This window comes from Aethalodelphis obliquidens, unplaced genomic scaffold (assembly GCF_003676395.1).
Source record: "Aethalodelphis obliquidens isolate GAN/ISIS:26980383/991018 unplaced genomic scaffold, ASM367639v1 scaffold3, whole genome shotgun sequence".
Taxonomy (NCBI): Eukaryota; Metazoa; Chordata; class Mammalia; order Artiodactyla; family Delphinidae; genus Aethalodelphis; species Aethalodelphis obliquidens.
This window is the reverse complement of record NW_020837947.1, coordinates 121,249-148,298: the sequence shown is the minus strand read 5'-3', so window position 1 is coordinate 148,298 and position 27,050 is coordinate 121,249. Positions and strand designations below refer to the sequence as shown.

Genomic DNA, 27,050 nt, shown 5'->3' with positions numbered 1-27,050 from the left:
TGGCGCACAGGCTAAGTTGCTCCTCGGCATGTGGGATCTTCCCAGACCAGGGATTGAACCTGTGTCCCCTGCATTGGCAGGCAGATTCTTATCCGCTGTGCCACCAGGGAAGTCCCAGTCATTTGTCTTTTAAAGGAGTTAATAGGTGAGATGAGGTCTTCTGTGTGCACCATTTCTGCTGCTCTTTTTTTTTTTTTTGGTACGCAGGCTTCTTACTGTTGTGGCCTCTCCCGTTGCGGAGCACAGGCTCTGGACGCGCAGGCTCAGCGGCCATGGCTCACGGTCCCAGCCGCTCTGTGGCATGTGGGATCCTCCCGGACCAGGGCACGAACCTGTGTCCCCTGCATCGGCAGGCGGACTCTCAACCACTGCGCCACCAGGGAAGCCCTCTGCTGCTCTTTATTTCAGAAATATAATTCTGCTGGATGTAGAATTTTAGGTGTTTTTGTTGGGCACTTTCAGAGTGTCATTCTGTTGTCTCTGGCTTGTGTTTCTCATGAGTTGACGATTGTCCTTCTGACTGTTGTGTCCACGGATTGCAAGTGTGTGTTTTTCTGGCTTTCCTTAGGGTTTCTTCTTGATTGCTGGTTTTCAGCCACTGTTCAAGCTGAGCTTTAGAGTCGTTTCCTCTCTGTTTATTCTGCTTGCAACTCTTGAGCTCTTTGGGTCCATTTCTATTCCCTATTGACTTAGAAAACAACATTTCATGAAACGGTGCTCAACTTTTTCTCTCTCTCTCACCTATCACTCTGGGCCTTCAGTTACGTGCCTGGTTCACACCTCACAGTGTCCCTCAGGCACCAAGGCTTGTTTTTATGCCTCTTCTCTCTGTGATTCAATTCGGGTCACTCTTGTTGTCATTTTCGCATTTCTAGTGTCTTTCCTCTGCAGTGTCTAATCTGCTGGTAACCCATCCGGTGAAATTGTCATTTCAGATATTGTGTTTTTCAGTTTTTTAAAACAATCTTCCATTTCTTTCTTCCCTGTCTTCATGTTTTCCTTTAAATCCTTAAACTTGTTCACAGTAGCTGTTTTCAAGTCCTTGTCTACTAATTCCATCATCCCTGTCATTGCTGGGCCTGTGTCTGTTTATTGACTTTTCCTCCTTATAATGGGTCCACATATTTCTGCTTATTCTGATGTCCAGTATTTTTTATTGTATTCTAGAAGATTTTGGATCTGTGAAGGGTCTTGATTTCTGTCCTGTCGGGCAGTTCATTTACCTAATCCTTTCAGGGCTTGCCTTATAGGGAATTTCAGGAGGTAGAGTGGCCCTGCTCCTGAGGCTGGGCCTTCCTGGGCTGTCACCCTAGTGCCGGTGTTTGACAACGTCTCTGCACACTGGCCGCAGGGGCCCCCGGGTCGGTCAGCAGGGTTCCCCATGGTTGTCTTGTCTGGCCTCACTGAGCTTTGCCCTGGACCCACCAGGACCTCGAGCACGCTCCTCTGCAGACTTCTGGAGCCGTCTCTGCACGGCACCAGCTCCTGGTTCTGCCTGCAGCCCCTGCTGTCACGACAGCCTCGTCCTCTCAGAGAGTGGCTTGTTCTGCCAGGCTCTTCCGCCCTAGGTTGCTGTCTGCACGGTGCCTCAGGGTAAAAAGTGTCCACTCGAGAAGGCGGTGGCTTCTAGAGTTGTTGGAGAGGGAAGAGTCGTCAGCACGACTGCCCCGTCTCAGCCAACCCCACCCTCCTCTAGTGTTCCGGGTGCTGACGGCGTTGAGTGCTAGTGTGGTTCTTGTTCCTTTTTTGTGACTGTTTTCCCCTTGGAGAGTTTTATCCTGCATGTTTATACATTTTTCTCCCATCCATATGTCCGTTTTCCTTTATTGGAACTGCTAAGAGATGTTGCACTTCCTGGTCTGATGTTCTGTTTCTTCATCTTCTACTTCCTGGTTTGTTTTTGCTGCATTTGGGTAACATTTCACCACTCCAACCTCAGCTTTTTTGGAGAAGTGTCCCTCTCTCCTTCCTCTCTCCATCAGGGCCTTTCTCTTCTCCCGTCCTGAAGCTCCTCCTGGACCGTCGAATTCCTGCTGGAAGCCTCAGGTTGCTGGCCTGGCTCCTGTTCTCAGTGGCTCTGTTGGTGGGAGGCCATCAAAGCTGGGTTTGCCCCCTTTATCCACAGGTGATTTCATTCACTTGCATTGCTTTAAAAACCAAATCCATGTTGAAAAATACAAAATTTATTTTTCTGGCTCAGACCATCCTTTTTTTTTAATTTTTCATTGGAGTGTAATTGCTTTACAGTGTTGTGTTGGTTTCTGCTGTACAACGAAGTGAATGAGCTATACATATACATGTATCCCCTCCCTCTTGGACCTCCCTCCCACCCCCCATCCCACCCATCTAGGTCATCACAGAACACTGAGCTGAGCTCCCTGTGCTATACAGCAGGTTCCCACTAGCTATCTCTTTTACACATGGTAGTGCATATATGTCAGTCCTAATCTCCCAATTCGTCCCACCCTCCCCTTCCACCCCTGTGTGCACATGTCCATTCTCTACGTCTCCGTCTCCATTCCTGCCCTGGAAATACGTTCATCTGTACCATTTTTCTAGATTCCACATACATGCGTTAATCTACGGTATTTTTCTCTTTCTGACTTACCTCACTCTGTATGACAGACTCTAGGTCCATCCACATGTTTACAAATGACCCATCCTTCTGCCCAGTTCTCTTTGTCCCTCATGCCCTTGAAAACCAACTCCCCCAGATTCCTCCCTTATGCCATCATCAAAATTGATTTCCTCTGAAGAAGCTTTGTGCTTTTCATTCTTAAGCTTATTACAGTTCGTACTTGCGCCCTGTTCACATGGGTGTTGTCCGGTGGCCCTCCTCCCCACTAGGCTGAGGGAGCAGGGACTGTTCAGGGGGCATTTTGCCACACCTGGCAGATTTCTCAGGTGAGTTAGGTGACCGATATTATGTGTGTTGAGTGTGTGTTTAAAATGTTACCTTTGGGCTTTCCTGGTGGTGCAGTGGTTGAGAGTCCACCGGCCGATGCAGGGGACGTGGGTTTGTGCCCCAGTCCGGGAGGATCCCACATGCCGCGGAGCGGCTGGGCCCGTGAGCTATGGCCGCTGAGCCTGCGCGTCCGGAGCCTGTGCTCCGCAATGGGAGAGGCCACAGCAGTGAGAGGCCCGCGTACCGCAAAAAAAAAAAAAAAAAAAAAAGTTACCTTTTCAGGAGTACTTGCATTTAGCAAGGCATTCCTTAGAAAAGGATTACCCTAATGGTTGAATTTCAGACATGGGAGGGAGAGCGATGGTCTCTCAAATCCCACTAGGTAAGCAGCTGTCTCTAAGCCCTGTCTGACTGGCAGGCAGGAGCCCACTCGTTTGGAGTTTAGAATCAAAGTTGCCTTTAACTCCACGGTCATCGACTCTCAGCACTAGGGCTCCTGCAGGTGCACAGCGGTGGGCGCTGGAGGTCTGAGCCAAAGCACAGCACCGAATTGATGGCTTCATACTTCAGAGCTCCTAATTATGGGCAAGATTTGGATGATGGATCTGTTGGATACTCCAGTTCATCTGGAATGTTGCAGGTGCCTCTTTAGGGAGTGCTTGGTCGCTGTCACTCTTACATGTATTCTATATAGTTGAATATATGGTATTTAGACAGCTCAATGGCATCATGGCCAAAAGTAGGGAGAAACCCTGAAATCAACTCAGACCTCAGCCCATCCTTGGCTTCATACCCATTCTTACCACTGATTTTAACTCTGTCTCCGTTTTTTAGTCTCCCTAATGATAAGATTAGGTTAAATCACCATAAAACTTGATATATTTTAGGAAATAGAAGGAACTCAGAAAGATGCAAGAAGGCAGATTCTGTTCTGCTCTCCTCCTCTTGTCTCACTGGTTTGCAGCTCTGGAGAAGAGCCCACGCCTATGGCAGTCTTTAACAATTAAGGTTAACTGTCCGTTTTCCTTGTCATTCTCTCCTCGTTTTCACTTAGCAGACATTCTGGGAATCCATGGGAGTTGCAGGAGAATGATAGTCTTGTGATGGGCGGTTAGGGAGTCATGTCATCCGTGTGGCACCTTTACAAAGCGCCTACAGGCCATCAGCTCATCCAAGTCCTAGAGGTTGACCTAAAAGGTGACTTTTTTTTTCAAATGTATACAAAAAAGAATGGGGAGTTTTTCTGTATTTTTAAGGACTAAAGCCACACATAATTACAGATTAAACCAGCAATATAAAAAATATTACAGGATCATAAGGACATATGTATACTTTTTAAAGCCTGGAGGATTGTTATCAAACTTGAAAGTACAGTACTTGAGCGGTTAAAGTTGACGTTGCTTCTGCTCGTTCTCTTTCCCCTCCCAGTGCTCACAGACCCTCCAGGTTGTGTGAGGGGAGTGGGCACTGCTGGGAGTGTGTGTTGGCATAATCAAGAGTTTTTATGGGAGAGCGGTTGGGCATGTAGACAGTTCCACAGTTTTGCTCCCAGGGGAAAATGTCTTAGTTATACTAGAAGCTTTTATAAAGCAGTATAATGTGTCTGTCCTTTGGGAATAGCAGAAGAACAAGTTTGATATGCTACTTTTCTGTTTTCCGTATAAAATGTTATAGCGTGAATAGAGAGTAAAACTAGCAAAGAAATTTTACTTGAGTTTTTACTTTGCTCGTTTGAACTCAGAGCCTAGCAAATTGAAAGTTCAAATGAGAAAATCAACCTTTTCTTTTAGGAATTACCAAACTCAATTTCCTCTTCTCTTTTTCTTGATGTGTAGGTATTTAAGAAGATTATTTTAATTCAGACAAACCAAATTATTGCAAACATTTCTGCTGTTGTTTCAAAGTGCATACCAGATTAAAACCTCTGAAATTATGTGGTACCCCAGAGAATGTGCTAAACTATAGCATTTTCAAGCAAAATGCGTTTATTTTTATTTTAAGAAGATTTCAGGTAACACTTTGCATCCGGCTGTGGCTTTTAGGAGTGGGGAGCTGTAACTGTGTCTGTGGTAGGCATAGTCTGAATTAACAGTGAAAATGCTTCCAAATGAATGTTTAGGTCTGGACAGAGACCTTATCCAGACTACAGACTTACTCTGCCATGTTGATAGCATTTTCTAGCTGCTCTGCACTGCCTTTTTACCCTCTTCTGGCAGAAGGAGGAAACAAAGGCATATCGAGGGTCTCTGTCACCGGGCAGCTCACCAGGTGAGGGCAGGACGCAGAAGAACCTGCAGACACCTGCCCTCCACTTCAGAGAAGATGCTTGTTTTTATCCCTCTTTTCCTGTATCCTTCCCCACAATTTATCAAATGTTGTTTAGGGAATGAAACTTCAGATCAGCAGTTCTGATTGAACTTTTATCCTCTGGCTAGTTAATTTTATTTGAAAATTAAGAGTTTCCTATTCAAGGCTCTGTAAGTAGATAGCTGTAAGTACTGCATTTTAAGCAACATAGTTTGTTGTGCTGAGACCTAGTCAGTTAAACTCATCAGATGTCAGTTAACCATTTTATTGTAAAAGCAAAAGCTTCCCTTCTTTTGTTAATTAAGAAATACTTTGTAATTAATATTCACTTAACCCTCAATGGTCTAAATTATGGAGAAAAGAGGGAATTTGGTGTCAGTGCTGGTCTAAATAATGAGGAAAGAGGGGATTGGGCATCAGTGGTGGTCTAAATTTTGAGGGAAGAGAGATCTTGCTGTTGGTGCTGGCCTTGGGCCTGTTTCTCTGCCGGGCCTGACGCAGAGGTGAGCTCACAGCTCCTATTGGGCTCTCTCGATGGGCAGCTGTTTCCTCCTGGATTGCAGCTGAACGACTGATGCTGTGTGGCATTTCTCTTGGAATATTTGTCCAAAAGATGACTTCCCTGGGTCTTAACAAGAAAGGAAATAACAGAAGGTCTGTCAGGTGTTTTTATTTTTTTTTATTTCTTTAATTTTTATTCATTTATTTATTTTTTGGCTGCATTGGGCCTTCGTTGCTGCGCACGGGCTTTCTCTAGTTGCGGCGAGCGGGGGCCTGCTCTTCATTGCAGTGCGCAGGCTTCTCATTGTGGTGGCTTCTCTTGTTGCAGAACATGGGCTCTAGGCGCGCGGGCTTCAGTAGTTGTGGCACGCGGGCTCAGTAGTTGTGGCTCACGGGCTTAGTTGCTCCGCGATATGTGGGATCTTCCTGGACCAGGGCTCCAACCTGTGTCCCCTAGCATTGGCAGGCGGAGTCTTAACCACTGCACCACAGGGAAGCCCCTATCAGGTGTTTTTAAATAAAGGATACCAGTGCCCAATGTGAACCTATCTTTACTTTCTTTGTGTGTTATTTAGAATTAAAACTTTGAGGTGTCAACTCTGAACCTCTGTGCTGTGAACAGTTTTAGATGAAAGATGGTCACTTGCACGCGGTGTGAAGTGCGGTTTTGTGAATGTTTTAGTGATTCCCAAGGAGTCAATTGGCAGGCTAGGTTCATCAATGGCAGCGGTTGAGTGTGAGTTACTAAACCTCCTAAAGTTTGTCTCTTGGTATGAGTAGGACAGTATTCACTCAGTTGGCTGTTTTTTGTTTTTTTTTTGCGGTACGTGGGCCTCTCACTGCTGTGGCCTCTCCCGTTGCGGAGCACAGGCTCCGGACGCGCAGGCTCAGCGGCCATGGCTCACGGGCCCAGCCGCTCTGCGGCATGTGGGATCCTCCCAGACCGGGGCACAAACCCGTGTCCCCTGCATCGGCGGGCAGGCTCTCAACCACTGCACCACCAGGGAAGCCCTGGCTGTTTTTTTTTTCTTTCCGGTACGCAGGCCCCTCACTGTTGTGGCCTCTCCCGTTGCGGAGCACAGGCTCCGGACGCGCAGGCCCAGTGGCCATGGCTCACGGGCCCAGCCGCTCCGCGGCATGTGGGATCCTCCCGGACCGGGGTACGAACCCGTGTCGCCTGCATCAGCAGGCGGACTCTCAACCACTGCGCCACCAGGAAAGCCCCCTGGCTGTTTTTTAATGTAATGGAAACCTAGGCCAAGAGGATTATATAGAAAGTGGATTGTTTTGTTTTTAACAACATCAAGAATACTTCTCATATTTTCTTTCTTTTTAAAAATTTTTTGGTATGCGTGAAATTTAGACTGAGATGAATTTGCTCATTAAACTTAACAGTTAATGAATATTTGCTCTGGGCTTTGTTTTATATGAAGAAGACACAGTTCTTGCTCTGGGGAACTCACAGTTAGGGTGGGCAGCCACGGGAAAATTGCAGGCATATGCGGGACTCTGGCCAGAGAACTAGGGGAGGGAGGCATGGGGTGCTGGGGGGTGCAGGGGGAGGCGCTGGCCCCACACTAGAGGGACTGATGCCTAACTGAGAGTGAGGGAAAGGGAAAGGGGGAGTTCACCAAGTGCCCATCAAGGGAAGTGGGCCTCTGCGGGGAGTGGGGGGGGCGGGCAGAGAAGAGAGTGCAGACCAAATGCAGAGGTAAGAAAAGACAAGGTGAGCCTGGGGATCTGGGGGGCTGCCGCTGAGTGGAGCACGACACGTGAGCCGGAGCTGTGGTTCTCCAGGGTCCCCAGACCAGCAGTGTCAGCCGCCCGGGAACCGGTCACCACCCCCAGAGCAACTCAGGGGCCCTGGGTGGTTGCTGGGCTCCGAGATCCGCACTTGCTTCTGGTCCCTGGGCAGCTGTTGGGGAATCTTAATTAGAAAGAGTGACCAACCTGGTCAGATTTTCATTTTTAAAAAAGCAAAACCCCAAAAGCTCCATTGACATGGAGAATGGCTTGAAAGGGGATGAGACTGAAGAGGAGCCTGCTTTCACCAGGGCAGTGCTAGCGTGAAGGGGGAAGGCCAAGAGTTCCCCTTGTGGGCCCCAGGCCAGGGCTGGTGTGGTGAGGGCCCTGGGGGGACAGGGTCTGGAGGCCGCAGGGGAGCCAGACGCTGATGGCTTGGAGAGGCTGAGTGAGAACGCTGAGTAGGACAGGCTTCCGCCATCTCCGCTTTGCTGAGGATGGTACAAGAATGGAAGCCAGCTGAACTTCTGTAGCAATTAATAATCCAGCAACAGACAGAAAGGCCTTTAATTCTAGATTATTTCTATCAGCTTTCTGAATTGTCTGACATAACAGTAGTCTTGATAGTTGTGTAAAGTAGTGAATTTAAGAACAGAAAGGACTGTCCTATTTCTCCAGTTCTCTGTAAATGTTTTCTGGAATGGTGGGAGGGTGGGAAGGAAGGAAGGCAGAATGCTGCAGGAGTCATCTCCGTGGCTGCCTCTCTGCCTGGTAATCACTTACCCGGGTGATCCTGCCATCCCCCCCACAAGGTTATCATTCTTGTTGGAATGAACGGATGGCCGTCAGATCAGAGGGTAGGGGGCCCACTGCTGGAAGCCCAAGGCCTCTCAGTGACCTTGGATGTGAGAACTCACTGTGCTCACCAGCGTGGAGTTGGTCCTGGCCAATGTGGGTCTGGTGCAGTGTTAGCCTGGTGATGAATTGGCACTCACGCATGTCCACTGATGCAGCTGTCTTTACTCAGGTGGTACCGGCACCTGCCCCACTGTCAAGGAGTGGTTTGTGTACTCTGGGAACCCACTGAGGCAGCCGGACCTCGTCAGGCCTCTGCAGATGAGCATTCCAGGTACAGACAGCCCTGATTGAAATAAATCATTGATTTGTTGATGTGATGCAAGTCCAGTACTGATCTCTGTGGAAACATACTTTTCCAGAACTGTACACGTACTAATTTTCATTTCTACCGTGGGTCCCAGAGCAATGTATCTAATAAAGTTCTAAAACACCTGAGGAAAGGGCGTTATACCGATTTTCCCGGGGCCAGTCTGCCGAATCGTCCTGCCTCGTTCCCCTCCCACTGCTCAAGGTGCATGCGGGGCGGGGGGTGGGGGGGGAAGAAAGGTCGTCATGGGTGGGGCCCCAGGACCTGACGCCTGGCCGTCACTCAGTGAAACCCACCCAACTAACAAGGCTGGGTTCTTGCTACTCTGTTTGAGTCAGTTCTCGTCTTGTTCCCACCACTGAAAGTGGGCTTGAGGAACTGGGGAGGGGAGGCGAAGAAAAGTTATTTTAACTGGAAAAAAAGTTTTTTCAAGGGAGGTATCTTAAAACACATAATGGGAGGGGAGGAAAAAACAAAGTTCTCCTAAAAATTAGCTGAAGTAAATCCTTCCTTCCTGTGAGTTCTTAGTATCTGAAAAAGGTCAAGCATGCTTGTAGCAGATAGTGTTTTACATACAGACAGCTGAAGAAGAGGGCTTTAGGGTTTATTTTAGTGGCCCTCGTTATTGTTTTGGAAAACAAATACTTTTCTAAAACTTTTATATTCCGTTTTTGTATGTATTAAATTCTCTTAAGTCACTATTATTTTCTATCACTCAAGCCTGTAATTTACCAAATAAGGATTGAACACTGCAAAACATTTTTCTTATAAGTGGAATTGTATAGGGAGAGAAGTTGAAGGAATATTTCCTTACTCTCTCAGTTGGTGAGTGATATACTCAGACCTAAAAAGGTACTTATCACAAAAACAAATTAAGATGAATTGACATTTGGTTTTACAGCAAGAAGTATTTTTAAAGGATAGCCAAAACCGTTTCCCAGAAATGTTCTGCTATATATGTAATTTTCATTTTATAGGATCTTTCCAAAAATAATGTGGAAAGTGATTGTGATAGTTCTTTTCCTCATTTGAATTATGGAGAATATTTGGTTATTCATTATTATGAGTTAATTTTAGAAACCACTCCATATAAGGCTTTAATAAGCTCTAGAAGTCATTCATTTATCAGAGAGGCTGCTTCTGGGTCTTGTGAACCACAGGTTTGTGCGTGTGGCACACCCAGACTGCAGTTGGAACTCTGCTTCCAGAAGGAGCTGGGGACGGCACGTCTGCCATCACTAGGAAACTGGAAATGGGATCTTGAACTTTTGTTGCAGGTGGTTTAGATGAATTACTCTGTTCATGCTTATGTTAGTAGTGATACAAGATGACAAGATTTTTATGTAAATAGCTTTCTATATCCATGAGGAAAAATGCCAAGTGGTTTTAGACTAAATTGGAAAATGGACTAGCTAATTCCCGTCTCGGGTGTTTTCCAACCTCACCCTGACATGTGGGAGTAAAACCAGTGGACTCCTGCTGCTTGATCCTCACCTTGGCAGGCCCCCTGTGCACAGGTGCAAGGTGTCCTTGCTGCCTGATTAAAGCCATCCTTTCCAGCCAGGCCAGCGGCGCTGCTAGAGCTGTTGCTCTAGGGGAGACCGTGTCTGATCCTTCTTGTTCTTCTGAGATGGTGCCATTAGGTTGGTATCATGGATGTTACATTTTCAGTGAGTCTCCCCATGTAGTGGCCAATGTAGAAAAAAAGACTTTTTCCTCTAACAGCACACGTGATTTAACACTTGCTTTCTTAAATGGTGGAAATAAAAAATAAATCAGATGTTTTTTAACAAAGTGGAAAGGAGACAGAAGGGGAGCAGAAAAATTATAAAGATTACCTAAAAATTAGGTAAGAGTTAAAAGGGGGAAAGAATTATAAATGACCAGCCAGGGAGCAGAAAAATTAATTTCATTACTAGTATATTTTATTCATGGAGCTCATTTACATGCATATATTCCATCCACATCCCCATCTTAATGTGTGTGTACATATACACACATCCAGATGTACTAGCTATATTACGTTTATAATTGTGTAGATATTACAATATGTCATGAAGGATGATGTTCCTGGTAACACAAGAAGGGTGTGCCTTGAAATTCCGCTTCCTTTCCCCAGACGACCCTTGCAGGACCCTTGCGCCCGTGTGTGTTTGTTCATTCATCACACTTCACTTGCGGATGTTCTGCATTTTGTGGTGTCTTGGACCACATAACAGGGAAGCATTTGAAATAGCTTTCTAGCTCTAGAACTGGAGATTCTTCTTTAGACAAAGTGTAGATGATTTCTTTTTTCTTCACAGAGCCATTTTTTAGTCATAATAAGCATATCCTTATTTTACAAACCTAGGAAAGCTGATTGCACGTATCTAATTGGTAATTTGTGTGTCTGTTGGGGTGGCCAAAAGTTCATTCGTTTTTTCCGTAAGGTGGCTCTAGTAGCACTTAGTTATCTTTAACTTCATTCAAAACAGTTCTGTTAGATTGTATGTGACAGCTGTCATATCAGCATGCGTTTAATAAAAGACTTACCAAAATTGGTGAATTTTTGTGTAGCCATTTTAACATTGAAGATGGAAGGAAAAAAGCAACATTTTTGGCATATTTTGCTTTATTATTTCAAGACAGGTAAAAATGTAACCGAAATGCAAAAAAAGATTTGTGCAGTGTATGGAAAAGGTGCTGTGACTGGTCGAATGTGTCAAAAGTGGTTTGCGAAGTTCCATGCTGGAGATTTCTCACTGGATGAGGCTCCACGGTCGGGGAGACCAGTTGAAGTTGGTAGCGATAAAATCGAGACATTAACTGAGAACAGTCAACGTTACTCCATGCAGGAGACAGCCGACATGCTCAAAATATCCAAGGCAAGAGCTGAAAATGATTCGCACCAGCTGGTTATGTGGATGTTTGGGTTCCACATAAGTTAAGCGAAAAAAACCTTCTTGACCGTATTTCCACATGTAATTCTCTACTGAAATGTAATGAAAACATTCCGTTTTTAGAACAAATTGTGACAGGTGATGAAAAGTGGTTACTGTACAATAATGTGGAACGGAAGAGATCGTGGGGCAAGCAAAATGAACCACCACCAACCATACCAAATGCCAGTCTTCAGCCAAAGAAGGTGATGTTGTGTATATGGTGGGATTGGAAGGAAGTCCTTTATTATGAGCTCCTTCCGGAAAACCAAACGATTAATTCCAACCGGTACTGTTCCCAATTAAACCAACTGAAAGCAGCACTCGACGAAAAGCATCCAGAATTAGTCAACAGAAAATGCATAATCTTTCATCAGGATAATGCAAGGCCGCGTGTTTCTTTGATGACCAGGCAAAAACTGTTACAGCTTGGCTGGGAAGTTCTGATTCATCCTCTGTATTCACCAGACGTTGCACCTTTGGATTTCCATTTATTTTGGTCTTTACAAAATTCTCTTAATGGAAAAAATTTCCATTCCCTGGAAGACTGTAAAAGGCACCTGGAACAGTTCTTTGCTCAAAAAGATAAAAATTTGGGGAAGATGGAATTATGAAGTTGCCTGAAAGATGGCAGAAGGTAGTGGAACAAAAGGGTGAATACATTGTTCAATAAAGTTCTTGGTGAAAATGAATAATGTGTCTTTCATTTTTACTTAAAAACTGAGGGCACTTTTTGGCCAACCCAATAGAATGATTTTTTTAAAGTGTTGTTCAAGAATCAGTGAGTAAACTTAGTATTTCTTGGCTATGTAAAGATGTTTGACTCACTAGAATCTTGCGGGTCATCTTAGAAGACTATTTTATAAAATGAAATGAGGTGGAGTGGTATATTTTATGACAAGAAGGGGCTATATTTGACTCCTTCCATCATTTGGTAAACAACTATAGTGAAATTTTCTTGTTTCAGCTCCTCTTAACATGTACTGTTGAAGGTTTCCATCTTGACACTTGTTAATACAGGTGAAAAAAGTGTTGTCACATCTTGGAGGTTTCTGTGGGTGGTAACTGGAGGTCACCAACCTGCTCTGTGGGTGAGAGCATGTGCTCCTCGTGAGGAGATGCTGTCAGGGCCCCAGCCTCTGAAGTCACCTCCCTGATGTTGTGGATTAGAATAAATGGATTTAAAACCTCAGTCGTGTTTTTCTTCCATTTGTAAAGATAATTGGAAGCTTTGTCAACTAAATGTTACAAATACACGTATGAGTCACAAGCCAGTGGTTGAATTTTGCACTGACTGCTTTTTATACCTAATTCACTATATTTTGAATGTATTAGGTAGAAGCAGTATAACACTGTCATTTTGCAAGCATGAAATTAGCTCATCCATGGAAGTTTAGAGTTTAATATATTGAGATGTCAACTCATTCTAGTCCGTTTATATCTGAATGAATTTTTTTACTTATTGTAAATAAGCTACTGAAGTTTATCCAACCAGAATAAAGATTCAGTTTGCATGTGAGTAGTCAGCGTTTTTTATTTTGTCCTTTTTTGGCCAGGGGTGCTCTTTCAAACAGAATGCTAAATAAATATTCATTTAAATCAGACTTATGAATTAAAACCTTCATAAGTAAACTTGAGACAACAGTGTATGCAGGTTAATTTCTGGAAGTGTCACCTCTCTCGTTCTCAGAGTGCACACAGACCAGTTTTATGGTTTCTTACCCTAGGAACATGCAAGGAGAATAATCATAGGATAACTCTAAAACCCAGCGATTACATTATTTCCATATAGAAAGCACACAGAAATGCCATGGCTTAGAGTGGAGGAGTGTGTTCATTCACTCGTGCACTTATAGCTGTAAAAGCACACTCCGGACCATTGCTTTGTTACTAGTGAGGCATCCAGCAGCCTCCACCCTGGGGTGGGTCCTCCCAGGCATCTCAGACAGTCTTCCAAGTTGTCATTCACAGAAATGACCACTTCCCTTGTCCGTCTGCGTGCCCCTCCAGGGCTCGGTTGCTCCGAAAAGCCTTGAGACTTTCCTGTCTGTCCACGGATTCAGGCAAAAACCTTTGCCAAGTGACAGAATTTGGTTTTTGAAACTGATGTGTTTCAGAGGCAGTGTATTGTAGTTGGTGACCTACAGACCAGGTCACCTGCTGAGATCTCTGGACTGTTCTTTGGAACATCCCAGCTGCCCATGGAACTCTGGGTAAAGTGTAAGGGCTACCCTTGATCTTTTCTGGCAGAGTTACACAATTTTCTCACATTGTGAAATCTTTTTACTTTGCTATTTTCAACTATTTAAAAAATGTGAAAGTCATTAATAGTTTATGGGCTGTACAAAAACAGACAATGAGCTGGATTTTGCCCACAGGCTGCTATTTGCAGACCCCTGCAAGATGATTGTTTTCCGGAAAAGCGTGTTTCTAAGAAGGAATAGCTGACCCTGTGATTCTCTTGGAATAATATTTCTATCTTAAAGACTAGTGCCGTTGGTTTTTTTTGTTTTTGCCAAAACAAAATTACCTTCATTTTCTTTCTTCCAAGGGAAAAGATGATTTAATAAATAATGAAAAAGTATTTTGGGGAGGAAGGAACACTTCAGCCATATCAGAAATGCAAGTGACTTTTGCTGGGCTGTTTCACTTCTGATGGTGGGAAATACACACCTGAGAATATTGAATGACATTGTGAGAAGCATAAACAGAAAAGGGGAAGAACTTACTTTTTTGAGTCACTTAATTCTGATACCATTTGGTTAGTGAGTTTTGTTTTCTTAGTGAAGCTGTGGGATGGTTAGGTCCAGCCGTCCTTGCACTTGAGGATGCCTTACAGCCACAGGACCTACAGAAAGTCACAGCTGCTGCTCTTGGCAGGACCTGGCCCAGCCCAGGCCTGGCCCCTCTGGGCAGAAGGAGCAGGGCTGCTGTGTCTTCCTCCAGACTCATGCTGCCATTGATGGTGACTTGGGTAAATGAGTGAGAAGTTTTTCTTTTCTTTGATTTTAATAATTTAAACATATATATGAAATGTAGGAATAAAACACAAATTTAGTAGAATTTTAATATTTTAGGAATTTCTGTTTAATAGTTCTAGGGATGTGCTTTCCAAAGCATGGGGCTCACAGGTGCCCTGCTTATCCCAGTCTCTAGTTTGTTCAGTGCAGACTCCTAGGTACTTTACCTAGCAAAGCAGAATTTCTGCATACAGACCCCAGGAAATGTATTTTTTACAATTTTGGCAGCTGGTTCTTCTGCACAATGAAGTTTGAAAACCACTAGTCTGGGGAAATAACAGCAAACTAACAGCAAATAGGTGGTGTTTCCACCAAGCACCCCATCGCAGCTGTGCTGTGTCTCACGCCCTAAGACAGTACAGCGAGCAACACGGGTAGGAAAAAGCCCTCTTCCCCCACAATGTAGCCATTTAAAAAAAGAAGACTGGTTTCAGTGAAATACATATATGCTGACCTTTTAGGGTTTCTGCTTGTTTAAACCAGGAAGTTCTGTTCATGTTTATTTCCAGTTGCTTTACACTTTAAAGCCCACGGATATCGGGAAGGGAAGAGGTTAGTGCCCTTTATTCCTTTATCGTATTTCTGCAGACGCGTGTTATAACCTGCTAGTGCAAAGAATAACGGTAAATGGACTTTCCTCTAACTAGGGGGAACGCCTAGTTTGAAACTGCTGTGGCTGAGCCAAGAGGCAGGACTACAGGCCCAGCGCTTGGACACACTCCTGGCCTGTTTTGACCTTTCCTCCTCGCGAGAAGAGCTGCAGGTGGTCGAGAGCCCCTTTCAAGCATTGTGCTGCCTCCTGATCTACCTCTTTGTGCAGGTAACCTCCTTTCCTGTCGAAGCTGCTGCTGTCACCCCTCACTCCTGGCCCTCGCCTTTGGTGGGATGTGGTGCTCTGGGATGTAGCCGTGGGTTGGTCCCCTGCACCATCTCTTCCCAGTGTCTGTTCTATAAACTCCAGTCCTTCCAAATGCTCGGACTCAAGTGAGGGTTCCGTGTGGGCGTACGTTTGAGAAGCCCCGTCTGCTGCCGGACTTAGAGGTGGGCGCTGCACCTAAGTGTGATGGAGACTTGAGGCGTCTGACCCATGCAGGAGCCCTGTTGCACTTTGCTCACGCTTGCTGAGCTTTTTGGGCTCTGGACTGTTCCTGTGTCCCTATGTGGGTGGTGGTTCCTGTTGGTGGGGTTTCACGTAATGGTGAGAAGGTCCAGCGCTGCAGTCCGGCTGACCTGGCTAGAGTCACAGCTCTTCTCAGAAGCACAGAGCTACCAAGGGAGACTACTTCAACTTTCCTAAGTCATCTAACAAACGTTCGCTTTTCAACCTGCGAACGGGATCACACCTTCTTCCTGAGGCTACTGGCCAGGCATTCTGTAGAAGGCGAGAAGTGTCCTGCACAGGTGCCCAGAGAAAAGCCCACCAGGGTGGTTGCTGCTGTCAGCCACCCCCACCCGCGGAGCTGGGCCACGCACGGGGTGGAGAAGGCCACAGCCACGCGTGGGGAGGTGCCGCCAGCTCCTCGTTCGTGCGGTTTGTTAGTTTATGCAGGGAGCTTACAGGGCCACTGAAAACATTCGCCTCTTATTAGTTTCCACGTGCATGATAACGTTGGGACGCCTCAACAAAAGAAGGGCTTAAATACCTTCCATCTCCTGCTTCCCTTCCCCAGCTGAACTGTTTGTACAGGTCCTTTGCCATCAAGTGTCTGTTTCTTTAGCCATGTAGACCTTCTTACCAGCTTTCCTGATCCCCAGTAGCTGTCCCCTCCTCTGGTCTCCGTAGGTGATAGGTCTGCGTCTGCTTTGCCGTAACTATCAAGTTTTCATTTGTCTGGAATAGAAAATTATGTTTCTGTTTTTCAAACCTGAATTCATTGTCTTTAAGAAACTTATGGTAGAATTACATTTCAGGGGAATCATATACTGATTTTTCCTTTCTAAAAGTCCTCTGTCATTTTATAGCTAGTCCTGTATTTTGCATTTTGTACAAACGTGGTATATATAGTTAAATCACCCTTAGAGATTTTATTGCTTCTTTATTGGTTTCACATGCACCTGTATCAACTTTAGTTTTGAGTAGAATTTTCCTTTATTTGCACCAGACTCAGCAAAGTGTAAATCAATAAATGATGGCAGGGTTATTTAGTATTTAAATGTAAAAATATATTTCTTTTTACATTTTTACTAAATGTACATGCATGTATTGTCAGTTAATATTTTCTGTCAATTGTTTATGAATCTACAGGTGGCTGAGGTGGACCCATAGAGGGAATTGGGAAGTGGTAGATGACCAATAGCTGAGTTTTCTCCTCCAGAAGGATCAGTGGTTTTCTTCTCAGCACTCCTTGTGAACATACGGATAGTGATGCCATGTGTCAGCGCTCCTAGGACTACGCTTTGCATTATTTTTTTCCAGCAGTAGAGATAGTCCTTGAACCCATTCACAGTCACCCGATACAGCTCTGCTTTCTTGTCAGCTGTGCAAGTGATCGTTAGTTATGAAAATCCACTTCCAACAGGAAAAAAATGCCAAATCACAGAACAGTCACTTTGCATCTCATATTTATATAACCCTGAAGCAAGACAAGCATCAGGAAAACTTCTACTTTTACCTTCTTTATACTAGTAACTGCCTTTTCAGTGAACATCTCTTTAGTGTAAGTAAGTCAGCATGAGATAGACTCAGTGTTGGCTTGACTTGCAAGGACACATTCAAATTGGAACTTTTTAAAACTAGAAAACAAATTGACACATCAGCGTTGTCCCTCAGATCAAAAGGTACTGTACTGTGCTATTATTCACGGGGATAACTTCTCTCAGGATTAATAAGACTAAAAAGGTAATTTTTAAAAAATATTGTACTTTTATATAGTTAAGGTTATATTAGATGTTTTGATGTGCTATACGGGTTAACTACATACTGTTCAGTGCACAGAACCTGTAGAGAAACAAAACCCTCTCTTTTGTTCACTTGGATTCGTACCTCCAAGTCAGCAGCATTTTTTATCAGAGGCTTATCTGAGAAGCTTTCCTGGGAGTGTAAGTTTGCATCATAGAAAGTTTACATATTTTTTATAATCTATACTGGAGCAAATACTTTATAATAATAATATCCATTATACAAAATTCTAAAAAATTGGTATTACTAAGACTTGCCTCCTCTGATATGTTATAGATTTGTTAATTACAAAGGTGGTGGCAGAGTATGAAATAGGTTAACTGAAAAAAATAGGACATGAAAGAGTTATTCCTTTCTCATAGGTAGTGTCTTTTAAAATCAGCCTTCTGCAGAAGTTGCTAATGGCAAGAAGTAGAACTAACTGCTGACAAACCTGTCTAAGCAGAGAGAGGTGAGGGTTTATGGGTTTAAAAAAAATACTTCCTGCTTGGCCTTGCTTCTGTGGATGGGGATCTTTTTTCTTGGTCACGAGTGCTGCACGTTTGTAGATTTCTTGGTTTTTCCCTGAAATAATTACAGCTGTCATTTATACAAAGGCAGCAACTATTTTGGAGTAAACATGGAAATGGACAGTGACGGGACCAGGGTGGCATTTGGTGGCTGAGCCTTGTGACCCTGTGAGGAGGGTGCAGAGGTGTTGCCGATGGCCGGGCCTGGCGCCGTCTTTGATCTCCATCCCCTCCTCCTTTCCAGGGTCCATCTCTTTCTCCATATCTCTGTCTCTCCTTGCTTCTCACTCACACTTTGGTTAGACTCTTTGATTCCACAAAGGATGGGAGGGGACTCATATCTGGGGAATCCTGGTTTCCTTTAAACTGGGATCTGAGGACACAGTTGATGTCTGGGGCTGGCAAGGGTGGGTGTTTATCCCAGCTCTGATCACTCTGGCTCAGGCCAGCTGTGGGTGCTCTCCGTCTGCAAACCCCTGAATTGTCAGTTCTGGAAATATGTGTCAAAACTTGATGACCTGTGTTGCTCCAAGACTTAGACTTGGTCATAGCTCAGGCTTTCCCCAGGCGCTCTGGAGCGTTCTGCCTTGCTAATGAGTAACAGGCTCCCCAGTCCAGCTTGGCTCTAGGTGTCGTGGAGATTTTCACACCAGGGACTGTGGGTGGTGGGAGAAAAGACCCTGCTCACCTCCACTGGCGTCTCTTGTGCTGCCTCTGTGTGTGTGTGTGTGTGTGTGTGTGTGTGTGTGTGTGTGTGTGTGTGCGCGCACATGCATGTGTCCCCTGCCTATATTTGGTCCGAGCTGGTTTTCCTGGGGCTGACGCTGGCTCTCTCTCCCACGCAGGTGGACACCCTCTGTCTGGAGGATCTACATGCCTTCATTGCACAGGCCCTGTGCCTCGAAGGAAAGACCACCATGGAGCTTGCAGACTTGCAGGTACTGACTGTCACACCTCTAAGGATGGCCCGCCTGACGAAAGGGGTGGCACACTTGCCAGCCTTCTTTACATTTGATTGTTTTACAGGAACATTCCCCATGACTTATTTATTTTGTAACTGGAAATTTTTACCTTTTGAACCCCTTGACCCATTTGGCCCACCTCCTACCCCGCCTCTGGCAACCACTAATCTGTTCTCTGTGTCTATCAGTTTGTTTTTGTTTTTGTTTTGTTTTGTTTTAAGATTCCACATAGAAGTGAAATCGTATGTCATTTGTCTTCCTCTGATTTATTTCACTTAGCGTCATGCCCTCAATCCATGTTGTCACAAATGACGAGATTTCATTCTTTTTTACGGCTGAATAATATTCCATTGTGTGTGTGTATGTATGTGTGTGTGTGTAACAGTTTCTTTATCCATTGCACTCATCGGTGGACACTTACACTTAGGTTGTTTGCGTGTCTTGGCTGTTGTAAATAGTGCTGCCGTGAACATAGGAGTGCAGATCTCGAGATAGTATTTTTATTTTTTTCTGATAAATACCCAGAAGTGGAATTGCTGGATCATATAGTAGTTCTATTTTTAACTTTTAAGAGCCTCCATGCTGTTTTTCAGAGTGGCTGCACCAATTTACGTTCCCACCAATGGTGCATAAAGGTTCTCTTTTCTCCACACCCTCTCCAACATTTGTTATTTCTTGCTTTTTGATGATGGCCATTCTAACAGTTATGAGGTGATATCTCATTGTGGTTTTGATTTGCATTTCCCTGATGATTAGTGATGTTGAGTACCTTTTCATGTCCCTGTTGGCCATCTGTATGTGTTCTTTGGAAAAATGTCTATTCAGATCTTCTGCCCATTTTTTAATCAGATTGTTTTGTTTTTTTGCTATTGAGTTGTATGAGTTATTTATATATTTTGAATATTAACCCCTTGTCAGATACATGATTTGCAAATGATTTCTCCCATTCAGTAGGTTACCTTTTCATTTTGTTGATGGTTTCCTTTTCCGTGCAGAAGATTTTTTTCCTTTTTTTTCGGTATAGTTGATGTACAATAGTATATGTTACAGGTATACAGCACAATGATTCACAGTTTTAAAGGTTATATTCCATTTATAGTTTTTATAGTTATAAAATATTGGCTTTATTCCCTGTGTTGTACAATATATCTGTGTAGCTTATTTTTTTTATACATAGTAGTTTATATCTTTTAATCTGCAGAAGCATTTTAGTTTGCTGTATTCTCACTTGTTTATTTTTGCCTTTGCTGCCTGTGCTTTGGGTGTCAAATCCAAAAAAGTCATTGCCAAGACTGATGTCAAGGAGCTTACTGCCTGTGTTTTTTTCTAGTAGTTTTATTTTTTCTGCTCTTATGTTCAAGTCTTTAATCCATTTTGAGTTGATCTTTGTGTATGGTGTAGATACAGTTTCATTGTTTTGTATATGACTGTCCAGTTTTCCCAATATCACTTGTAGAGACTGTCCTTTCCCCATGGTATATCCTTGGCTCCTTTGTTGACCACTTATGCATGGATTTTTTTCTGGGCTGTCTATTCTGTTCTGTTGATCTTTGTGTCTGTTTTTGTGACAGTACTAACTGTTTTGTTTGCTGTAGCTTTGAGATACAGTCGGAAGTCAGGGAGTGTTATGCCTCCAGCTTTGTTCTTTTTTCTCAAGATGGCTTTGGCTATTTGGGGTCTTTTGTTCCATACAAATTTTAGGAGTGTCCTATTTCTGTGAAAAATGCCATTGGTATTTTGATTGGATTGCATGGAATCTGTAGATTGCCTTGGGTAGTATGGTCATTTTAACAATATTCATTCTTCCAATCCATGAGCATGGTATATCTTTCCATTTGTGGAAAGGTCCTTTTAAATGATATGTGTATTTACACGTTTATTAAAAATCCAGGTGATGGGGCTTCCCTGGTGGCGCAGTGGTTGAGAGTCCGCCTGCCGATGCAGGGGACCACGGGTTCGTGCCCCGGTCCGGGAAGATCCCACATACCACAGAGCGGCTGGGCCCGTGAGCCCCCTTGTGTGTCGTATGTACTCAAATAATTGTCAGTTTGCTTAATGTTTGTGTAAACCGCTGTGATGTTGGTAGATGTCCTTTTTATCTTCATGAATAAGAGCCTTTCACATAAAATGTGTTTTTCTACAGCAGAAACGGACCTCAGACGTAATTTCAGTTTCACCTTTCTTTTTCTACAGCAATGTGATTTCTTTTACAAACCCCATCCCATTGGTTGCGGTATATATTCCGGGGTTGAGCGGGTGGGTACCCCCCGAGACACTGTGCCAACTCGCTCTACCAGTGGGGGCCGGGCTCCCCCGCCCCGCTGCCCCCGTGCCTGCTCACCTCCCACATCAGCCGGGCAGCAAAGCTCTGACACCTTGCACAGAGTTTCTTCCCCTGACCCCACCTGCCGGAGGCGGAGCTCGCTGGCTGCCTGGCAGTCCCCCTGCGGGCTCTGAGCTCCACTCGCCCGAGGCGCCTCCCCTTCCTGCCCCACGCCTGCCCCTTCCTCTTGCTCACTCTTCACACGTGGGGCACATTGGAGGTCTTTCAGGTTCTCCGGGGGTGAGGCTTTTGAAAGTGAGAGGTCGGAACTTGGCAGTTTTGCCCTTTCCTGTCCCCATGTATTGATGGCACAGAGGCTTAGGTGACTGAAGGCCTTAAGGAAGAACGGGAAGAAGGGTGGAGTTATGGTTACAATTACCTTACTACATTTTTTGGTAAAGATTAGCCTTTTACCATTCTTTCAGTCCCTTTCTGCAGCTTTGTACTTGTAAACATAATGGCAGACCTCATGGTGGTCGTGGACCCTGGAGCCACCTTCCTTCTGACTGGATCACTCGAGGCTGCAAGAGCTGCCTGAGATGAGGTGACGGGGCGGGGGAGATGAGTGCAGCTTCGAAGCCATAGGACGTCTGCATGTGTTCAGGTGGCTCTGAGTCTGGAGAGGGGTCAGGACCAAGGAGGCGGTCTGGAGTGGACATTGCGGGTGGTAACACTGTGGGAATAGCAGGCTTCATCCTGCCAGCCGTACGTGGGCTGTGCTGCTCCCATAGGTATTTCCTCTGTCACATAGTTTTTCGTGAAGGAAAACTTGACTTCAGACCAAGCTGCATGTTCTCTTCTTTCCTCTGTTCTTGGGTCCTTTCTGTGAGCCACAAAGCACTCTAGTAGGAATTGTTTTTCCTGTTTGTTACCTGTGGTCATCCATTCTGAACCTTAGGTGTAGGTCAGGATGGAGTTGGAAGTTAGGTGTGTGTTCAGAGGCTGTCTCCTCATGCCCTGCACCTGCGGGGGCTGCAGATCAGAAGGTTATGGTTGGCAGGCCTGTCAGTCCTGCCGGACCCAGCACGCCCGAGAAAGCCACTGACTTTGGCCAGGTGGAGACTTTGTTTCTATGTGTGGTGAGTTCAGAAAACCTGCAGTTGTTCCACAGGGTATTGTGGGTATTTTAGTGATGTTACAGGGTGCTGCAGCTGGCCCAATCCTATGACAGGCGGCCCTTGACAGTTTCTCACTTATTTCATTTTACTCTCTTCCGCTTTTGTTCCTTGCAAGTGTCCATTTAAATTCTAGGAGTGCATCTCAACACAGTTTACTTTTGCCTGGGTTAAAGATGTGGCGTAAAAACGACATTGGATAAGAACGTGTACAGGAGAAATGGAATTTTCATCTCGCTTTTGCTGAGGGCAGGAGCCGTGTAACGACTGCCCACGCAGGCCTCAATGCTACCCTCGGGGCAGCACCTGTCGTCTCTTGGTGACCCTGTGTTCGCGAGAAAGAAGAGCTTTCTGGGTGCACTACTGCTGGTGCCTCGTTAAACGGTGCCCTGCCTCTGATTTCTTTTTCCCTCTAAGGTAGGATCAGAAGGTGGTAGGCTTCCCCACACAGCCTTCACATGTCACTTATTTACATGTAAATCCAGCAGCTGTTTTTAAAGTACCCACTGTGTGGACAGCCCTCCTGCAGTGACCCACCTGACATGCTTACCCCTGCTGTGTTCTCACAGGCTTATCTGTGTGTCAGACAGATGCACTCGTGTTATCCTCCACTTACAGATGAGTGGCTCTCCAGGGCCTACCAGGTAGTGTCGGCATCCTCCGTACAGACGCAGAGCCCTGCTCCTGTGGTTCCCGTCTTCTCCCCCGACACACTCATCACGAGTCACGTGCTTGACTCCCTGTCTCCTGCCTATTGGCTCGCGTCTCTCCCCGTCCTGGGGGTTGGAGCTGACTCTGGTACCTGGCCCGTGGTTGTGTGGGTGATGTGTAGGTGCCAGCCACCGGCCCCGCTGCCTCAGGCGGCCTCCTGCCCCTGAGCAGCATCATGTCTTGATTCACGGCAGGAGGGAGTGCTGGACAGAGATGGGAGGGTTGGAAGGTAAAGTTGGGAAGCTGCTAGGCTCCGGGGGACTGTTAGTATTGGATTCGAGCCCTGTGCCACCCCTGTTGGACGCGGAGAGTCTGGGGGTCACAGGTAAGTTACTCAGCGCAACATGAGAAACCTCCAGGGGAGGGTCTCAGCAGACGGCCCCATTTTCGGTGGTCTCTGCCCTCAGGAGCCATCTTTAACAAGCTCTCCTGGAAGCCGCGGGACCCCTGTGTGACTCAGGAGGGCTGAGGAGCAGCCGGCTGTTAGGAAAAGCCGGACCAGCCCCTCGTGCGCCTGCCCCGCAAGGTTCAGGCGGCCTCCTTGGGCTTGTGTTGTACAGTTGTGCCTGCCTGTAGCCACAGAGAACTTAGGTGCAGAACCTCCTGAGTCCAACCGGCCTTTCAGACCAGAGGAGCTCAGAGTTTGCCTTTGCTTTGTTTTCTGGTGAGTGGTAACGAGTCTGCAGTGCTCTCCTTGCCGTGTCTGGATTTCCACCTGGTTTTAGGACAGTCGCTCTGGTGAAGCAATGCCTGAAACGGAGCATCGGCTGACTAGGGGGTTTTGGCCTCCATGTATACATAACTGCTAATACCTTAGCGTATAAACACCACACAGTTGAGCTGTTTACTGTTAAAATATTGACTGTGAGGCTTTGCAGCGTTAGAACTGGTCTTTCTGGTTTCTGTGTCCGCATTAGATGCTCCATCACCTCAGCAGGAAGCGCTCAGGGCTCGGCTCCTCCTTGTCTTCATTCCAAAGCACCTTGAATCCTGTTTCCAAAATACGGCGGCTCTTATTTATGACTTTTATTGGTAAGGCCATACCTTAGCCACATGGAATTAGTCCGTGCTCACCAGCGACTCCGAGTCTGGATTCAGGGTCAGCCTTCTGCCACACTGACTTGTTCCCTAAATTCCAGTTCTTTGGGGAAGAAGAAGAGTTGCTATGTGACTTTCTCTGTTGCTGGAAGATACCCTCAGATTTTGATTCTGCAACCTGTGAAAATCTTCTGCTCTTTCAACACAGCCAGCTGTTTATTTTTTGGAATACAGACTTGGTTTAACATTTGAAAACTGGTGTGATTCACTTCGTTAGTACCACGCATGATGCAGAGAAAGTATTCGGTTGAATTCAGTACCTGTTTGTCGTAAAAAGTCTCGGCAGACCAGGACTGGAAGGGAATTTCCTTAATCCAACAAAGAGTATCTACAACAGAAATCAGACCTGATGGTAAAACAGTGGAAGTTTTTCCACTCTGGTAGGAGTGAGTCAGGGGTGCCTTCTTTCACCACTTCCCTTACACTGGAAGAAAAGAATAAAACTGTCATTATTGACAGGTGGCGTGATTGTGTATATGGAAAATCCAGATCTACAGGGCAACCATTAGAATTACTAAGCAAATTTAACAGGGGCTGGTGCAGAGTCAACATACACAATCCAGGTATATTCTACAGAAACAATAACAAGTAAAAATAGCCCCCGCATTTTTTGTGTTTACACTAACATCAAAGAAAAAATATGAAGTACTTAGGAAAAATCAACAGCTGGGCCAGGTCTCCACACTGGCAACCATAAAGCATTGCTGACAGGATGTGCTCCTGGGCTGGAAACAGGCTCACTGTTTAAAGATGCCCGTTGTCCTCAGCGTGGTTCATAGGCTCAGCATCCCCAGTCAGCCCCGCAGGTAGTGGCGTGTGACAGCCCGGAGGGGTGAATGGCCTGGGGAGACCCCAGCAGCGTCAGCCCGGGGAAGCCGGAGCCCGTGTGTGCACTTCACTTCCGGAGCCGGTTCCGTCAGCTCACTGGCGAGCAAGCCCGTTCCTGCTTTGAGGAGTCGGTTAGCGCTACCTCTGGGGACAGTGGGTGTGACAGGGAGGGGCAGAGGGGCTTCTGTGGTCCTGGTGACATTTGCTTTGTGGCCCAGGTGTTGGTTGCCTGGTTTGTTTGAGAATTCAAGTGGCGCACATAGGATCTGTGCTTTGCGGAGTGGTATACTTCATTTAAACTTTAAGACAGACAGACAGGTGTCGAAGAGATGAGCAGAAACTGACTCCATTACTGGAAAATGTGCTTCATGAGAGAACTGCCCCCAATACTCAGAAAATACGCAGCCTCTGCGTCAGTTCACCTGACCTTGAGCAGCCATGGTGGGTGCCCTGACCTGGGGCTGAGACCTGCCCCGACCCGTGCGGCCTGCAGTGCAGCCTCGGGGCTGGGCGCTTTGCAAAGGGGAATGCGGGAGGTGGAGAAGGTCCAGCGGTGGGCAGGCGGGAAGGTGCCGACTGACACTGCCACTCAGGCCCCCGAGTGGGGTGGTGCCTCTGAGAAATGGAGCATTTGATCTTACTGCACTTAAATTCAAACCTCACCCAGGGCCCCAGCTGCTGGTATGGACAGTGCGGCTCTAGACAGACAGTACCCCGTGTGCGTGGGTGCACAGGGTGAGGGCTCGACGACTGAAATCAGGGAGACGGTGGAAGGTGCTGATGACAGCGAGGGGCAGATAGCCTGGTGAGGGCGCGGGCAGAGAGACCTGAGGGTCACGACCACGCTTCTCTCAATAAGGGAGGTGAGACCTGACTTAAAAAGGGCATGAACATCTGTCCCTTTTCCTGGTTTACTTCAATTTTGTAAACTATGTGAGATACATAATGACATTTAAAATCGCTGCTGTTTACTTTGAGCAACACAGATCCACCCGATGCCGACAGACTGAGTTGAACTTGCCTTGTTAACAAAACCCCGTGGACAGTTGCTGCCTGTCAGTTCACTGTGTGTGGTCAGCACAGGCCACAAATTCCAGAAACACGAGCGATTGAAGGCGAAGGGCGTCTCTGCAGGTTCTCACCAAACGGAGGAGCCTCTGCTGTGTCCAAGAACAGGAAGGAGGTTTGACAGCAGAATAAATATTTTGTATGGGTGTGACCTTAATTTGTAAGAAGTAACAGACTATCAACCCTATGCAGTAATAAGCCATTTTATTCTTAAATGATAGACATTCGTGTAAAACATATCTAATAATATTCACAGAACTCAGTGTGATTTTTAAAAATGCGGTGACTCATCAGTGTCTAAAATGACCCTGTCTTGGCTTCTCTTTCTTTGCCTTTGCTTTTAAAGAAAGTTTCCCAGTAGGCCTGAGGCTGCAATCCTGTCACCTTCCTGGCAGGTCAGAGCTTTGGCCTTTGCAGCTCCAAGGGTGTCTCTGTGTGCGGAGCACGTCGCACCCCGAGGGCGCAGCGCCTCTGGTTCTCTGCCCGAGTGGCGGCTGCCTCCTCACCTTCTCTGTGCGTCTTGTCTCCACAGCTCGACCACGTCGACCCCAGGGCCGTGCAGCTGGGTACCCTCCTGGTCCGCGGCCTCACCACCCTGGTGCTGGTCAACAGTGCCTGCGGCTTCCCCTGGAAAACGTCAGACTTCATGCCCTGGAATTTGTTTGACGGGAAGCTGTTTCATCAGAAGTACCTGCAGTCTGAGAAAGGGTACACAGCAGAGGCGCTTGTGGAACAACACGTGAGTTCACAGTTTTCTTTACGCTTAGAAAAAGTAGGTTTGAAATCAGTTGCTCAAATGCATCACGAAAACTCAGAGTCCTCGGCTGGAGGTCAAAAGGGTCCGCAGCACTTTCTGTCCTCACGGTCATTTTACTTTAGGAACAGACCCCAGAAGTCCGCTCTGAGGAGCCGCAGATCCCAGGCTTTGAAATTGACCCAGAAGTCCGTGAGGCTGCTGGTGCCGGTGGTCTCCTCCGC

At 46.0% G+C, this 27,050-nt stretch overlaps 1 protein-coding gene across 15 annotated transcripts in view; it reads left to right on the top strand.

Moving 5' to 3' along the window:
- The window catches only part of FAM120B (family with sequence similarity 120 member B), a 66,919-nt gene that overhangs the window by 21,388 nt on the left and 18,481 nt on the right, over positions 1 to 27,050 (top strand). For 10 of the 15 annotated variants that reach the window (XR_003427554.1, XR_003427553.1, XM_027080709.1 and 7 more), the window contains 4 exons: positions 8,484 to 8,585; positions 15,207 to 15,379; positions 18,813 to 18,905; positions 26,605 to 26,811. Coding sequence is in view for 13 of the 15 variants with exons in the window: in XM_027080709.1 (XP_026936510.1) it covers positions 8,484 to 8,585; positions 15,207 to 15,379; positions 18,813 to 18,905; positions 26,605 to 26,811 (575 nt within the window). In the remaining 2 variants the exon portion in view is untranslated. Of the gene's footprint in view, positions 1 to 1,982; positions 2,126 to 8,483; positions 8,586 to 15,206; positions 15,380 to 17,820; positions 18,655 to 18,812; positions 18,906 to 26,604; positions 26,812 to 27,050 lie in introns of those variants that run through there. The other 5 variants (XM_027080799.1, XM_027080794.1, XM_027080775.1 and 2 more) reach the window with 4 other exon arrangements.